This window comes from Rhipicephalus microplus, chromosome 2 (assembly GCF_043290135.1).
Source record: "Rhipicephalus microplus isolate Deutch F79 chromosome 2, USDA_Rmic, whole genome shotgun sequence".
In the NCBI taxonomy this organism is placed as follows: Eukaryota; Metazoa; Arthropoda; class Arachnida; order Ixodida; family Ixodidae; genus Rhipicephalus; species Rhipicephalus microplus.
The window spans coordinates 272,030,391-272,048,262 of record NC_134701.1 but is presented as its reverse complement, the minus strand read 5'-3'; the positions used below and the strand labels follow the sequence as shown (position 1 = coordinate 272,048,262).

The 17,872-nt window shown below is 45.8% G+C and overlaps 1 protein-coding gene across 1 annotated transcript; it reads right to left on the bottom strand.

The window, feature by feature from the left end:
• Positions 1–3,217: 3,217 nt before the first annotated feature.
• LOC142788224 (uncharacterized) lies at positions 3,218–13,596 on the bottom strand. Its single transcript, XM_075884805.1, has 3 exons — positions 13,469–13,596; positions 7,857–7,946; positions 3,218–3,589 (listed from the first exon to the last, which is right to left on the bottom strand). Exons 1-3 carry the CDS (start codon positions 13,532–13,534, stop codon positions 3,422–3,424), a joined length of 324 nt encoding a protein of 107 aa, XP_075740920.1. The 5' UTR covers positions 13,535–13,596; the 3' UTR covers positions 3,218–3,421.
• Positions 13,597–17,872: the final 4,276 nt, after the last annotated feature.

Below are 17,872 nucleotides of genomic sequence, written 5' to 3'. Positions count from 1 at the left end.
TTTCGACAACCTTGTCTTAAAATCTTGAGTACGATGAAAAGTGGCCCATTCGAAAATGTTCCCAGGTTTACTTACACAGAGATACCAACCAAATACTAAAAAAACATGAAATTTCGAAGGTTTCGACTCTCTTACGGCGGCGTTGTTCACGATGAAACAATGCAGTAAAAGTGTGGTATACATGTTCATATTGATGGCGCCAACAAGGCGACTTATTATACTATGAAGGCTACCGTGATTGCTGCAGAGGGTGGCATGAATAGTTTCGATTAGCAAAAACTTGTAAACCGCTAGAGTGGTCTTATGTGTATGGTGCTGGGCTGCTGACCCGCTGGTCGACATCGAAAATCCCAGCGCCGGCTGCCCCATTTTCGATGAAGACAAAAATGCCTGAGGCCCGTGTAGTTAGATTTAGGTGCATGTTGAAGAACCCCAGGTGTCTTAAATTCTCGACGACCTCCCCAACGGCGTCTCTCATTATCATGTGGGTTTGGGACCTTAAGCCCCAAAAACTATCTCGTGGGCTCTGGGGTCATTCTCTTAAGGCCACTAGTGCCCCGGTCTCACCAGCTTCTGTCTGTGGTGCATCAGCACCAGGCTTTTGCTTGACGTCTGCTCCAACAGTAAAGAGTCCCGCACTGTCAGTTTTCCTTGATCTCAGCTGGTTCCCACTCGCCAACGATGATGATCGCCGTCTGTGGCCTTGATGGTTACCATGCGGTGGCCCTCAAGCGCCTCTACAATGGCAGCCATACACCTGAATTCTATCTTGTAGTTACTGTATTAAAATATCCCAGTTTTTCTTGTATCTGTGTGAGAAAATCGACGACGTAAAAAGACGGCATCTATTGCAAAGAGGCTACAAAGCAAGCAGCGTGAAGGGTGTTTTCCAGTTCAGCAGTTGTGTGTGGTGATACTGCAACATAATTCAGTCTTATCGCTCTTTCACTATGCCACCAGCCTTCTTGAGCCGTCCCCGTTTAATCGTTCACACTTCCCTTTCTGATCAACCGTAGAAATGCGGATGATAAGGCGTAATGTGGAAGTGGCGTATTCCGTTTTCCTTCACGAACGACTGAAACTGCGCACTAGTGAACTTTGTTCTATTATCGGAAAGCACCGTTTGGGCAGACCAAATCTACTAAACACCGACTGTAAGGCTTCGATAGTCGGCTCCGCGTTGGCTATATTCACTGGACTCACCTTTATGCACTTTCTGTTTGAGTGAACCGCGATGAGCAACGCATATTCGTCAACCAGGTTGGCATACTTTGTACGTGCGCCCTTGCCAAGTTTTCTTTGATTTTCGGCTATGTCACGGGCGCCCTGGCAAGTCCCCCGTCACCGGATTTCTATCTCGCGACCTGCGGGTCACCAGCCGAGTGCCTTAGCCACTAGACTACGGTGGTGGGTAGCCCCACAGGTGATAGACTCCAGAGTGACAAGGAGACTGTGTCAAAGGAAATGGAGTGTCTTTGTCGGTGGCGCTGCCGATTCAATAAATGCTGTGATGGGAGCAAACATTGAAAAAATTCCGGCTCCCGGTATTGAAGGTTAAGCATTCGCTTTGGTACTTTTTCTAGCTCAGAGCCACCCCAGGGCACTGACCTGTTTAGGAAAAAGACCCAGAACAATCGTTATATCAGGACAATAGCAATGTTGGTGGCAGTGCGATTCATCAACTATCTCTTCAAAGGAATAAACAATACATATTTATGATTCCCCAAAGAAAACTAATACGTTACATTCCTATGAGCGCTACGTATACGATATGCCCATCATCGCCCCGTGACGTGCTCTTCGTGGAGGTGATACCGAAGTCACTGGTGTAACGTGAGTGAATTCATACAATGAACGCTCTATTGGCGCATGCAGCTGCCTCAATGGGTAAGTGAAACATACGCGCACGACAACTCAATTTACGTGAAGACATTTAACTACCTCGTACTGCTTGGCTCAAAGCGAAGAAAAAATTGCATAGGAAGGCTGCTAGCCGCTGACTGCTTGGCGTGACATATCGATTCCCTTAGCAAAGTGAGGGATTGGGCTACTTGGTTTTTCATGACTGGAAAAAATGGCGCTACAATTGCTACGGAAAACCAAGTTACGGAGGAGACAAAAAAAGAAGTAGACAGCAAAAGCGCAAACAATCAGCTGAGGTTTATTGAACTAACTGGGAAGAATGAAGGCTTCCCGAAAGAGAAAAATTAATTTACGAAGAGGGTGGGGCTCGGAAATCTTTTTCCACTGTCTTCCGATTCAACACGGGGAATGATTACTCATGTATGTTTTAAAGACGATAGTCTTTCTTGGGGACCTTGAACAGAAACATTTTGGTCTGTCTGTCTGTCTGTCTGTCTGTCCGCCCTAACTATACCTCAAACGGCAACAAACGGCCAACCCCATTCGCAGCACCCACCAATACTGCTCAAGATTTAGCGTTCATAGTTGTGCAGTTGTCAATTAAAAAGCAATTATTGCGCATATCTGGGGTGCCAAAACAACGTTTTGATGTTTTATATGTCTGCCTTTATACTAGAAGAGGCCCGCACAAGTAACACTAAAGAATGCAGCGTTTAATCGGGCTGCGCTGACTGTGCAACGCGATGCCCCAGAAGGTGTTTCCAACGCTTTGCTACGACGACACGGTGTGCACCTGCCCATCGCTTTGCATTCTACACCTTATCACTTCCGAGAATGGCGCGCATCTTTCTCCGCGGTCGCACATGCCTTCGTTTTCGAAGATAACTGCCAGATGGCGCTCGTGTCTAACGCTCCTAGATACGCTTGTTCGCCTCCGCTACACACTCGAGGCACTCTAACGCAGTGCCTTCAGAATACCGTTCACCGTTTTTCTTGCGCAGAACATCAAATAGACGTTTTGTTCACTCTCTCCAGGCTAAAGACTATCGTTTTTCGACATTTACAGTGTAACGTGTAGATTCGGGCCATTTTTTTTACCACGTAGTCACAGCAGGACTCAATCCCCGTAGGCTGGTAAAGTCTGGAGCCTTCTGCTAAATCCATCAGTATCAGAGTTCTTTGTTTTCGCACTCATTTTGTACGCGCATGCCTGAAAGAAGTTGTGCATGTAGGGCTTCATTGAACAGGTGTGAGAGTTGAATTCCTCAAGTACATGCACTTGCTAGCACAAGAGCCTATATTTTAGTTCAAAATGAGTTCTTCGAACGCTACGGTTGACAGTAAAACACTGCAGTTCATTTCAAAAGAACATTTATTTGATCTTTAAAAACTGATTCTTAAAGCGCCAAAGCACGCGAGAAACAAAATGATTGGCACAATCTAGTATGCAGAGTTCATGCAAAATTCGTCAACGTGCCAGCTGCGGCACCTGCCAGGCCCTGACGGCCTGGTGCCCAGGGTGATCTCGAAGACGCAGTCACGGGCCTGGACGTCTTCGTCATCGTCGTCGGCGTCGACGACCCGTCAGAAACCCGGCATCGTAGGCGTCTTCAAGGCACACGAGCCTCTTTCGGCGCATAGGTAAAAGCGACGAGGGCAGCGACAACGGAAGATGGTGACTAGACAAATCAGAGCGAACCACGGAGAAGGCCTGCACACTGGGCACCTGTTGTGAATACATTGCAAGAAAATAAAATAATTTTATTTCCGTAAACAAATCAAGCTTTTTTTTTGGATACTCAATGAGGAGCATGCTTCTCAATTAGTGGATAGCCAATGGTATACCCAAGTCTGCAGACACTCTCAGACAATTGTATGTTAGACTGAAGAGATCCCTTGGGTTACTGTTAGACACGAAATCCAGACTGCGCCCCACAGAGCCAACGTTGCCGTTGTCTCCGATAAGGCCTCATTTCAGCTCACAGGAGTGACAATTTCATTCCCGTGAAAATATAAACAACTAGTTGATATCTGATAGCGAAATCTCGCGATCTAAGTAAGAATGTTATTTGCGATCTATAAGTGCTTCATCTTACGATATAGCGCCCCCACGGTAGTCTAGTGGCTGAGGTACCTGGCTGCTGACCCGCAGGTCACGGGATTGAATCCCGGCTGCGGCGGCTGCATTTCCGATGGAGGTGGAAATGTTGTAGGCTCGTGTGCTCAGATTTGGGTGCATGTTAAAGAACCGAAGGTGGTAGGAATTTTCGGAGCCCTCCACTACTGCGTCTCTCATAATCAAATGGTGGTTTTGGGACGTTAAAACCAAAATACACTCAATAAATCAATCATCTTACAATATAAGATCATAGTACTTTGGGGAGCATTGCAGTCAAACAAACATGACCATAGAATGGCTTGCTCATGTTTTCTTTTTTTTAATGCCAGTTTTCGCATCATTTCATTCATGAATGCCATTTCACGCTGATATTGCACCTACGACTTATTACCAAGATGTGCAGAAACCACGGTGATAATGTGAGGAAATTACGCGATGTAGAAAGCGATTGTGTTTGGTGCCGGAAGAATTTTCCAAATACTCAACATTTCCCTAATTTGTACAAACAGCCGAATTTTTTTCACCTGCCGCTTTTCTTACTTTCTTGAAATTTGACGACACAGATTATAGGTGACGTACAAAACAAATGTACTCTTTTTCAGACACAAACAGTATCGCGATAGTTTTTCGCTCAATAATTGCATTTGAGATCACAGTCCTATCAAAACATTTCGTCCCTACCTACATTTACTTCGCAAGAAAATATATGTCGCCCTCTTGTTTAACGTTTAGTTTGGCAGAACGGATGACTTCACTTGAAGGTTAAAGTGAGAACGAAAAATGAAAAATTATAGAAGCAACTTTTATCGGGCAGGCCGCTTACCGATGCATCTTTGCACCATGGCTGCACTTCTGCGAGAAATGCTATTTATTTTTGAGTTAACGCTATGCAAATTTACACACCTGCATTGTTATCGGCAAAGAGCAGCTTACTATAAGGTACTCTCCATTAACTTTTATCCCTAACTCTTCCCAATCTAGGCCTCACTAAAGGTCCTCTAAGCACACGGTAAATGGCATTGGCTAGATTGTGCCCCCTGCCTTACACCCTTCTTGATTGGTAATTTGTTGCTTTCCTTATGGAGCACTATAGTGGCAGCTGATCCCCTTTAGATCTCTTCAAGGATGTTTATATATGCTTCGGCAACGCCGTGGATCCGCAGTGTCTGCATGACTGCTGATATTTCTACTGAATCAAATGCCTACTCGTAATCTATGAATGCTATTTACAGTGATTGGTTGTATTCTGAGCATTTTTCTATTACATGATTGATAGTACGAACGTGGTTCATTGTTCAGTAGCCTGTCTTAAGTCCTGCTTGTTCCTTTGGTGTAATGAATTCTAACGTTGTCTCCATCCTGTTAGTGATTACCTTTGTAAATGGCTTGTATACGACGGAAAGCAAGCTGATCGGCTGGTAATTCTTCAAGTCCTTGTTTTCTCTTTTACTGTGCATAAAGATGATGTCAGTATTCTTCCAATATTCTGGAGCCCTACGCATCAGAAGACACTTGGTAGACAGGGTAGCTAGTTTTTCAAGCACAATCTGTCCTCCATCTTTCAGCACATCTGATGTTACGCGGTCCTCACCAGCAGCTTTGCCTCTGCATTCCCTCTAAAGCTTTCCTGACTTCTCATCACTGGTGGGATGTCATCTGGGATACTGCTAGTTTTTATATTAGGGTCGTGGTTGTGGCGGCTACTGTGCAGGTGTCTGTATAACTCCTTCACTATTTAACCTATCCTATGTATATTGGTAGTTACTTCACCTTCCTTGTCACTTAGTGCATACATCTGGTTTTTGCCTATCCAAAGTTTCTTCTTCATTGCTTTGACGCTTCCTCCATTCTTCAGATCGCGTTCAATTTTCTCCATGTTATACCTTCTCACATCGAATACCTCACGCTTATTAATCAAGTTCGTAACCTTTGCCAATATTATTTTGTCTGTTGAATTTGAGGCTTTTATGCTTTGACGTTTCTTAATGAGCTTCTTTGTCTCCTGAGACAGAGTACCTGTGTCCTATTTAGGTATTGTACCTTAAGCTTCCAATGCACACTCCGTAATGATACTCGTCAGAGTATCACTAATTGCGTCAATGCTAAGGCTGGTTTCCTCGAAAAGAGCCGAGTACCTGTTCTGAAGCGAGACTCTGAATTCATGTACTTTTGCTAGCTCATTCATTGGCTTCTTGTGTATCAGTTGCGGTTATTCTTTCTTGAAGTCTAGCCGAATTCGAGACCATACCAATCTATGATCACTGCATCGTATCTTGCCGAACACTTCCACATCCTGCACGATGCCTTGGTGTGCACTTAGTGTAAAGTCTATTTTGTTCTTACTTTCGCCATTAGGGCTCCTCCATGTCCACTTACGGTTCCCTCGTTTTTGGTAGAAAGTATTCAAGACCCGTGAATATTAGGTTCTGCGAATTCCACTAATAGCCTAATAGCTCCCCTCTGGCATTTCTAATGCCGATGCGATAATCTCCTACTGCCTGGTCTGCAGCCTGCTTCTTCGCTACCTTGGCATTGAAACGCCCATCATTACATTATACTGTGTTTTTACTTCATGGCCGATTCCACGTCTTCACAGAAGCTTTCAACTGACGCGTCATCATTGCAGGATGTAGGCGTGTAAGCTTGTACCACCTTGATATTGTACCTCTTACTGAGTTTATTTACGATACTTACCACCATTTTATTGTCGCTATATTATTTCTTTATGTTTCAAGCTATATTTCTGTGAATAGGGAACCCCGCGCCCAGTTCCCTTCTGTCAGCTAGCCCATGATAGCAAACGACGTGCCCACTCTGTAGTACTGTATGAGCCTCATCTGTGCTTCTAACCTCACTGATTCATATTACATCCCAATTAACACGCTCTAGCTCCTCGAACAGTACAGCTAGATTTGCCTCACTACAAAAGCTTCTAGCGTTAGACGTCGCCGAGTTCAGGTTCCGATTGCGGCCTGTCCGGACACAGATATTCTTAGCACCCTCTGCTACGTTGCAGGTCTAACCACCGCCGTGGTCAGTTGCTTCGCAGCTGCTGGGGACTGAGGGCCGTGAGTTAATTGACGAATGGTTGTGGGAGGTAGTGGCCAGATACTGCACAAGGGTGGCCAATCCTTGTCTGGTCAGAGAGTGCGTTACCAGTGGTGGTAACCGGTGAGGTGGTAACCGGTCAACTAATAACAATAAGTTTGGTGCACAATGACGCAAATTGGCGACGCTGTTGCACCCCTGCATGCACGATGGGTTTCCAAAAAGTTTGGACAAGATTGGGTTCGACTTCTGACAATCTGGCCAGATAACGCACTGAAATTTTACAGGAAGTATGTCTTGCCAACCGTACAATCGTATGAAATGGTCCAAGTTCGGAAGACTTGGTAGGTATGTATACAGATACAAAAACTAAAGTCTAAACTTTTAATACCCTTGGCCACTTTGCCAACTAAAGCTTTTTGCATATGCCGAGAATGGTTGTAGTTTTTATCCGTTATACAGGCTTCTCTGAAGAATCACTAAATAACTTTATAGCCCTCGTTGACAGTGATTTCCAAAGGCTTCACAATCTTCATTATCTCACTGTGAATGGACATGAAGTTCTAAATGGTTACCCAGCATGTTGCCACTGTACTCATTTAGTTTACCGTTGTTGATAGATATGTTCAAGAACACATTCTTACAGCTGCACATAATGAGAAATAACACCCCCTTTTCAACAAGCACAAATGGAATTTATCACAAATTCAAGTGGAAAATATACTATTTGAGTACTTAAGATATCCTTCGTTGATCCACAAGTTATCAAGACAGGTTGAAACAATGACACAAAACACAGCATTGTTATTCTCAAATGTACACATACCTCTTTGTTGCTTTTGCTGCTGTGGTAATTCTGTACCTTCTCTTCAGCAGCTAGGTGCAGCAATGCATCTTCTACGCTCTTGAATCCATCCTGCAATAATACAAAAGTGCAGCATTCGTCACCATTTTAGTAAGAAGACATGCCATACTGTGAACTAGGTTGCAGCAATAAATATTATCGAGCAATAGAGTCTTGTCCAAAGTGAAATTTCATTACGTACCTGCTGGGAAATCAACACAATTGCGTAATAAAAAGGTAATGCACAGCCACAACCAAGTAGAGTTACAACTCCATATACCAAATTCCTCTATATTACAAAGTTGTTCTTTATTTCCCATGGTTACTCCATAGAAGTACATGTGTTTGCGACCTCTATGTAACTAAGTAACACCGGGAGACACCCTTGATGAAACGAATTTTCGCTACAGACAACGTGGGTATTTTGCCCCTGATTTCGTAATTTTGGCCCAAACAAGCATTTTCTGTGGTTGCCCTTCCGCCGCCGAAGCTGACGCGCTCGTGGCGCCAGCGGCTCCCAAGCGAAAGCAGCTCGAGCTTGTTGCAGTGGCTGCATTGATCTGCGCTCCCCTTCCCTCCCTCAAAAAAAAAAAAAGAAGTATGAACGGGCAGTGACACCCATCGGTAGCTGAAGAAGTCTCTGAATTGCACTGTAAGTGACACAAGTGATACCAATTTTCGTTGTAACGTTTTAGTTTGCGTCACGGATGTGGGGCCGTGGTGCATGTGGAGAGAGCTTTACCAAATGGTTTTCCACGATATTCGTGTCGCACACTCTTCGCTTTCGGCACCGTGCACTAGAGGGCCTTCACAATGTTCAGCTTTGCTTTTTAAATGCGAAGCATTTCTTAGTTGAGCGTATCTATCTATCTATCTATCTATCTATCTATCTATCTATCTATCTATCTATCTATCTATCTATCTATCTATCTATCTATCTATCTCACTATCTATCTATCTATCTCACTATCTATCTATCTATCTATCTATCTATCTATCTATCTATCTATCTATCTATCCGCCTATGATTTTTAGCTCTCCTGGCAGTAACGGTATGGATACCAAACTTTGTATGTCATAACATGACTGTATGACTAGCATCACTGACTAGACATAACATGAATATCATGACATGCATGTCATGAATGTCATGATTTACATTTCATGGTCTTGCTGCTCTTGCAGTGGTTTCGTTCACACGAAATGTTGCAAAACTGGTATGGTATGATGACTGCATGGTGAACACAAGCGACAGACCCTATCTTTAAATTCATGACATGCGTGTCATACCAACACTACATGCCACGCTCATGATGCGCTCACGGCCGTTTCACTAGCTTTACATATGCCAAATTTGATATTGCGTGACATCAATGGATGACAAAGGTATGTGACTGGTGCAAACAAAATAATCATGAGATGCGTGTCAAGTGAGAACATTTCTACATGTCACAGTCAAGGCGCCAATTCATTTAGACGTGACGCGGCGCGGGTGCTTGCCGGCGTTCATTTCGTTGCGTCACGCTGGCATTGCCACGCCAGGCGCCGGTCTTGCCATATACTCGCAGGTACGCGCGGTGCTGCGTTGCTTTGACGCATGCGCGTTTCAGCGCATCCAGTGTCCCTCCGTCACGAAAAGAGGGAAGCGCAGTGTTGTCTGGTTAACGCATCGGCACCAAACGCAGGATGTCGCATTTCGCGCCGGTTGCCGTCGGGCCGCGCCGACAGACGCTGGTCGCGCCGGTCGCACCTGGCGTCAGACTATAGAGTGCTTGCGTTTTGCTACCGCAGCGTCGCTGTGCCCAGCGTGCGTGTGCGTCAACGCTACATTGGGGTATATAGGCCGTTTACGATGTGCTCGCTGCCGTTTTGCTAGCTCCACGTATACCAAATTTGGTGTTACATTACGGCAATGCATGACAAAATTTATGACTGGTGCAAACATGATAAGCTTCACACGCGTGTCATGTAAGAACATGATAACATACCACGCTCATAGCGTGCTCGCGAGCGTTTCGCTAGCTCCACATATACTAAATTTGGTATCACGTGATGGGAATAGATGACGATAGTATACGACACATTCAAACATAATAATCATGACACGAAAGTCATGTACGGCATCATTAACCTCTACCTCGTAACGTTGTGCTGATTTTAAAGTGACATATCAAACCTTCTCATTCGTGCTTCGCATATCATTGATCCCCACTGTACGTGGGATCTGCCAGTTTTTTCGCTCTGCGAATGAAGTGGCGAGCAACGTTTCTTTGCCAGTGTTCCTTGTGGCAGACACTGTAAAAATCTTCAAATAGATTGTAACAACTTGTGCGCTATGATGTTATCAAGTTTTCATGAACGGTAATGAAGAGGACTTGTGTTTCGTCGTTTAAGAACACTTTCCAAACTAACTACATTTTGAAATGCGGCCCTGCCGCGGTTCTCTAGTGGCTAAAGCACTCGCATGCGGACCCGCAGGTCGCGGGATTGTATCCCGGCTGCGCCGGCCGCATTACCAATGGAGGCGGGAATGTTGTAGGCCCGTGTGCTCTGATTTGAGAGCACGTTAAAGAACCCCAGGTGGTCGAAATTTCAGGAGCCCTCCACTACGGCGTCTCTCATAGTCATATGATGGTTTTGTGACGTTAAACCTCACAAATCCATCAATCAATACATTTTGAAATGCACAAAAGCGACCATTACCAAAACAAAAACGTCGACGCGATTTCGACGGCTTGGTCGGGCCAGCCTTATTTCGACGGGTCTCTAGAGAAAAGCGCTGCCGCCACCGCGACCAGAGCGAAAATTTCGAACATGTTTGAAGCTCCTCGCGGACCACTTGGGCGGGAGCAAACTAGCATTTTTTTTTTTTTTCAATGCAAGCGAATTCTCACACTGAAAACCGCTACTTTTTGTGTCATGTGAAACGGCCTTTGGTCGCACGATTTCGCGCTTTGGCGTGGGTGGCGACGCCGTCCTTACCCTTACTGCGCTCGCTCAGATCTCGACGCTCCTGCCCCGCAAGGCCAACGCAGGCAGCGTCTTCTAGTAAAGAAACTAATGCTCGCGCTGCACAACCGTTCACTAACAACCCCGTATATGTAGGCTATAGTTCCTTATAATGTAGGCATTAGATCGCATGTCCGGAATTCAGTCAAGGGCGTCTTGGTTTTCGCCTGACCTGCAGCGGGACGGCTTAATGCCCTCCCATAGTAGAATACCGTGTAATATAAATCGTTAAACACATTTTCTAAGCACACGTTGAGGGCAACGCTTCTTCCTCATTAAAGGGGTCGTGAAACGGCCGCATTACAACGACAATGCGCCACCATCGGCAGCTACATGCGCTAACTGCATCATCAGCCTGCGTGGACCTGCATAGACGCTTTGCCCATCGAGGAACACAGAACTCTATGGCGAATCGAGTACGCGCAAGAGGCATTCATCGGCGTCTGCCATACGCGATCCGCGTCCTACAAGGACGCTGCTTAATATGACGTCAGAGTTCAAGTTAGCGCCGATTGCGTATGACAAAGACGCTGATGAGTGTCCCAGGTGCACGCACTCGCAAGTACCGAAGAGTTCTGCGTTCCTCGATAGGCGAAGCATTACTTATGATTACGTCACCTAGTTAGTGCGTGTGGACGCCGGTGGCTTCGCGTTGTCGCTTTAGAGTGAGCGTTTCATGACCCCTTTAAATAAATTGTAATAAAATAGACAAAATGGCAATTAGGTATTCCCAAAGAATACCCAATTACGCAACAATCGCGTGATACCCAATTCACTCTTCGGCGCATTTACTCGAGATATTCCCGCGGGACGATGCGGGCAGTAAATTTTTTTGTATATGTAGAACATTTGGGGCGTTAATATTTCCGTGAAAAGGAGTAGCCAGTTGTTAAAAAGCACATGACTTCACGCTTAGTACAGTAACAGAAATTAAAGTCTGGAAACAAAAAGCTGCGAAAAAAATAGATTATGCACAGAGAAAGGTGCGAGAACAAGCACAAGCTCACTTTTTATTCACGAATTGAAGCACTTAATAAATAGGAAAAAAATGTAGCTCCAAGAGTGGTTTCACTCCTGAATAAAAATACGAGTTTTCCCTGGCACCCAACTTTCTCTTGTGAACGCGTTTTTTTTTTTTGCACTCTACCTTTTCGCGCAGCACACTACACAAGAAACAGTTGAACGACAAGGGCTTGTTTTCAACCCAAGGCTTTCATCATCTGGCTGCTGACCCATAGGTCGCTCGTTTCATCAAGGCCGGGGCAGTCACATTGCGCTGGAGGGAAAGCGCCAGAAGTCTGCGTATTGTGTGACGTCAGTGCGCAATAAAGAACACCGAATGGCCGGAATTTCCGGAGCTTTCTACTACGGCGTTGCTCATAATCACAACGTGATTTAGGATGTACCCAAAACCACAGGCGTTACATTATCAATCGTCATCTGGCGTGCTTCCGTTTCGGAAACTCGGCGAATGCCTCTTTCCTATCAACGATACTATTGTTCCCCTGATGACAGCATGCCATTAGCGACTAGGAAATTCGAGTCACGGGGCGGTAATGCAACGCAAGCACGATAGGTGCTGGTTATTACGGTGGGACAGACCAAAAAAAAAGCACCCTTTGCATGTGCGACGCAGCTTTTATGGCGGAGCCCAAACCTGTGTGCGTAACCACCCTTACTGCGCATGCGCAACAGCTGGCCACAGCACTGCCAGAACGCGCTCAAGCGCAAGCACGTCCCCGCCAAGGAGGATAAAAAAATTGCTGGAGTGGAAATGATTGCGCAAAAGTGAAGCCAATCCTCTGGCAAGATGACGGTAGTGTCGGCCATCTTACTAGTGGCATGATAAAGTATCACCGATGAGCAATTAAAAACGAAGAGTTTCCCTCGCACGCACAACGAGTTTAATGTGGGAACTTTATTGGGCCACATAGTGCTCCTAGTGCGTCATAAAGTTACTAGTTTTCCGTAGTGAGCCTCTAATTGGAGGCAAAATTCTTTGAAGATTCAGTCATCCATACTTGTTTCTGTGTGTTCATTTGTCGGGAACAACTATACTTTAATATAGAACTAACGTAGCGTTTACATAACGTATCAAAGCCACTTGATCTTTAAGTGGGCACAATCAGAAAAGAGCATGTTTCCGCCATCTTGGCTGTGGCAAAAGATGGCTTCACTTCTGCTGGCAAGGTATTGCAGGAGCTTCCACTCCAGCAATTTTTCTTAAATCCTCCTCGGTCCCCGCCTGCCTAAGGGGCTGGGTAATGGGCTGTGGCCTCTGCCCCTCACACTCCCTCGGTAATCTTGAGATGGTGTCGGGGAACGAGATTCTGCAGACGCACAATGCCTGCAGAATCCTGTTACGTTATAACTTGTTTGCTCGGAGGATGTGAGGGCACGGCAACTGAATAGTAAAAGCAACAGAGTGAATTCATGGTGGCTCCACTTGGAAGGACTCAATCGTGCCTGTAATGAACAAAACTGCTTCACATGCTATACTCATGGTTCCCTTTAGGGGAAGATGATGTAAGTGTAGAAGCTCGTCAGGTGGTGTGAAGCAGCTATGTGTACAAATATCCACTCACCAGCGTCGGCTTCTTCTGCCTGGTCCAGCGTTGGAGCCTCCAGGTGTTGTGCCACAGGTGCATCATGCATCGGGAAGGCGGCGCAAACGCCCGAGTCGCCAACTGCTGTCCGCTTCTGCGGTTTTGCGCCGTCGCTGTCGGCTCTGGTCGTCCGTGGCACCACGCTGCGTGGAAAGCACCGGATAGCATAGTCCAGGCTACCTCCTTCAGCCGGTGCTGAGCACCAGGCGTGCTTCTGATGTAGCGAGACCAGGATCTTGCGTTGGCGACCGAATGTGAGGCGGTAACCAGCTCGAGAGAAGAACTTGGCCTTGCTCTGCGAAACGTATAAATGGGGACGCTGGAAGTCATGCAGTGAAACTTGCTTTACGACATCATGGTGTCTTGAAAACTGGGTGCTATGAAGAAGCAAAAAAGTCAAGTTTAATGGGCATGTTGAACCACAGCCACGATAATATTGAAATGTGGGGTTTAACGTCCCAAAACCACCTTACGATTATGAGAGACGTCGTAGTGAAGGGCTCCGGAAAGTTCGACCACCTGGGGTTCCTTAACGCGCACCCAAATCTGAGCACACGGGCCGACTACATTTCCGCCTCCATCAGAAATGCTGCCGCCACAGCCAGGATTGCATCCCGCGACTTGCGGGTCAGCAGCCGAGTACCTCAGCCAGCAAACCACCGCGGCGAAACACCATGATAAGAGGCGCACCGTTTTGCACTATCGGAAAACTATCTGTTCTAGACCTCCCGTTGAATGAGGACAGAACCACACGAGACGCTTGCCAGCAAGGGAGTGTTTATTCAATTGGATGGCTACCGCGCGCCGCGCGTGCTCTCCCCCACGGTGGACAGCCGAAGGCATAGAGTTTACGGCCGAAGTGAGGTGACCCCACTTTATTCGGCCCACTTGTACACTATCTACTTGTAGCATAGAGAAAGAAGAAGACAAGAGCGGACACTCCGCGAAACCTGGCCTCAGGAAGTGCGTCACGACTACGTAACGAACTAGTGCTCTCACCAAACGTCAGAGGGAGCAAGCGCCAAAAAAAAAAACAGTTATAATCAATACAACAGAATTGTTTTCACAAATTAATAATTATACGCCCATATTTGGTATGTTCTTTATACATAGAAACGATTTATTCAACACACCTTACGTGATTATTTTTTTTCAGCCGTACTGTCATAAACACCATCTACCCAGCGACAAGCCCATGCATGACTGACAGCGAGAAGCTTTCGTCGCTTTCATCAACGTCGGCTGCGTCGGCGTTTTCGTGCTTGAGATAACAGGTGAGGCACGTTTTCAAGCGGAGCTTGTTGAATGACATGTTGTTGGTCTTGTTGGGTCATTTTTTCAGAAAACGGTTACGCCTGCGCGAATAAGACACCATGCAACAAACATAGAAAGATGCACACACACACGTTGCGCTTCGTGTGTGCGAGTTTGTTTCTTACGTGGCGTCTCATTCACGCAGTCGTAACCTTTTTCTGAAGCTTGTAAGGACTGGGAGGTTCGCTAAAAAGAAAGTTTGTGGCTCTATTCGGCGGCTAGACGGGAACATTGTGCAACGTATGCAGTATAGCAAAGGCGGCACGGCGTCAAGCCGAGGCGACGTGTGCTGCGTCTGCCACGGACGCGAGCGTCTGTGCGCTGAGCATAGCTGGGCAGCTAGGTCATAGGCTCGGTGGCTCGGTGCAAAATATTGAGAATCGTTCGCTGGGCCTCGCATGCTTCACAACGCGTTTTCCGAAGGCTCGGAACACGAATAATTCTTGGTGTGCCGGAGGCAAATCTGGACTAGCCAAGTGGCCATCATCTTCGTTTTTTCGCTAGCCTTGTGCCACTAGTGCAAGCTGCTCACAAATTTTGTTGACGTTTCCAATATAATTTTACCGCATAAATTTCAACTACGATTTTTCTTCCTAATGTACTACTGATACTGCGTACGTACGAAGGTGTTCTAAAGTTCCCAGGCCGCGATACCATCGCATTACAAGGGATAGCGGCCTGGAAACTTCTGAAGATCTTTGTACATGGTCTTGACGTATATCTTTGTAAGTCAGAGTTTTATGGGTCAGAGATGTATCACTGGTTTTGTATTGTGCATCGATTAGCTAATCATTCAAAGGGGTTTGTTGGTACACTTATGACGTGCACATATGGTTTTCGTAATTTGACAGCGAAGCATCCACTTACTAACATTTTCAGACCGCGCTGACGCCATGCCGTCCGGCGGTCCAAGCTACGGCAGCTACTGCTGTGTATCGTGGTGCTTCAACAATGGCAGAACCCACAAGAAGCCTGGGACGAGTTTCTTCCGCATACCACGGGACGGCAGGTGTGTTAAAGCTTTTGTATGGTTTGCATGTCTTTAGGCTTACTGTTCGTACTTGCTTAGTGGGGTAACAATAAAAAATCACTATTCAAGCACTTCCCCTTTCAGCTGATAGTTCATTGCCAATGCAGGATGAAAGCATGGATGCAGTATGCTGGACGCGATGATCTCCTGAGTAAGCCGGCCAGCCTATTGTACGCAACGTACAGGGTTTGTAGCGACCATTTTACTGCTCAAAGTTTCATGGACCCTGGGCATACAAGGCTTACAAGAATGGCTGTTCCCAGTGTGCAACCAGCTACACCATGTAAGTGATTGACTGAAACTCAAATATGTGCAATAGCAGCCACTTGTATTGAATCAGTGGCGACAGTTAACCGTGAAGATCTTTGTAGCCGATGTAGAAACCTCACTATAGAAGTAACACTTGGAAAGTCTTAAATTTTGTGAATTGTGGGCTATTACCTTCCTAACAGCAGCTTTACATTTCTGTCATTTTTTGATGCTCTGGACCTGCGCAACTTGTTTTGAAACACTTTAAAGGGCTATTTCACGTTATCTTCAAGCCTGAGTGCACATGTACGTATACCTTTCATCAGTGAAAGCTGCCACTGTTGATAATTCCAAAAATCACAAATTACTTGTTTCCTAGTTGGTGCCTTGTCTTTTCTTCCACGTTCGACCAGTTTATGCGTTTGAAAGAGCTGTTTAAGTTTCCCCATGCTACAAGCTTTGTAAATTGTACCAACTGCACATATATGCAGGTTCTCTGAGCGTCGCTTCAAGTAGTGACTGTGACATGGCTGCAGAAGCTGCACCGCAAGGTGCGGATGAGCTTCAGTTTGTGTTATTTTAAGCCTCTTACTGACACATTGTCGTAATTTCATTTCTTCAGGACCTTCGGTAGAGGCTTCAAAAAGCGGCTCCCACACATTGAGGTGCTCGATGAACAGGGTGCGTTCAGTGTCGCGATTTCTTTTTTTTTACCCAAATTGACTGTTGACCAAACCTCTGCAGGTGGCAGCTCCCTTGTAGCTGGTGAAAGAATTTCTGCTGACTTCGTCTTGCCGGAGAAAATCTTAACCAGTCGTTCAGCTGTCACAAAAGGAACTTGTGTGACCGGTAAGTTGTATGTTCACTTCAACACCAGAGTGGATTGATATAGAGACTTCCGCAGGCCGCTCGCAAGATTGTTCCGACAGCACTGTCCGAGGCACTGAACAAGCTTCACGAGACCCTCCAGAAGACGCCACTGTGTGTGCTTTATTTCTCCAGCTCAAGTAACATATCGATAACAAAACCGCTTGTTGAAATGTTTTCGAGCGGGTAAGGAACACAGTATGAAGTGGGCACGGTTCACGTTATCACGCTTTTCGTATTTTAGCTTCTCATGAACCTCTTCACCTCGCCCATCAAAATTTTCAAAAGAATACCCAGACTTGTAGCGTTTGATGGGGCTGCGGACGCTGCCATTTTATTTTTATATAGCTTGTGAGTGATAACGTACGATGTAGAGCCTTTGTGAAAAATAATTAGCCAAAGTGGTTTCCTTCTGCTATTTATTAGCCCTGTAATACCGCTCTCGTAACACCAATTAAAGTCCACAACTCTGGATAAAGTGATGACTACAATCTATTTTAGCTCGCAAGCGTCACAGCAACATCCAGACGCAAATCACTTGGGTTCTGAAGTTTTTGATGAAGGTGACGCATAACAAAAGCCACAAGACCTGCCAGTGTTGTAGCATAAAGTTTGTCTTTCACGTAGTGAGCAAGCTGCAAAGCCCTACCTTTCTGAGGATAAGCAGGCATCAAGTCTGCTTTTTTTCATTTTGGACTATCTGTTCTTAAGCACAGCCAGCACACTGCACCTTTGCCTTTCTGCTATATTGTGTCGTGTGGTTTCTGTGCGCTCTTTTTTTCTATGCATTATTTCGGTTAACCCCAGGCGTGATTCGCGACTTCATTGCTGTGTATATGTCACTTCTTCCTTCTTCATCACCATTGTGCGCTGTGTTTTTGCCATAGATCCTTACTTACCCACTGGCCCGGTGTGTCATACTT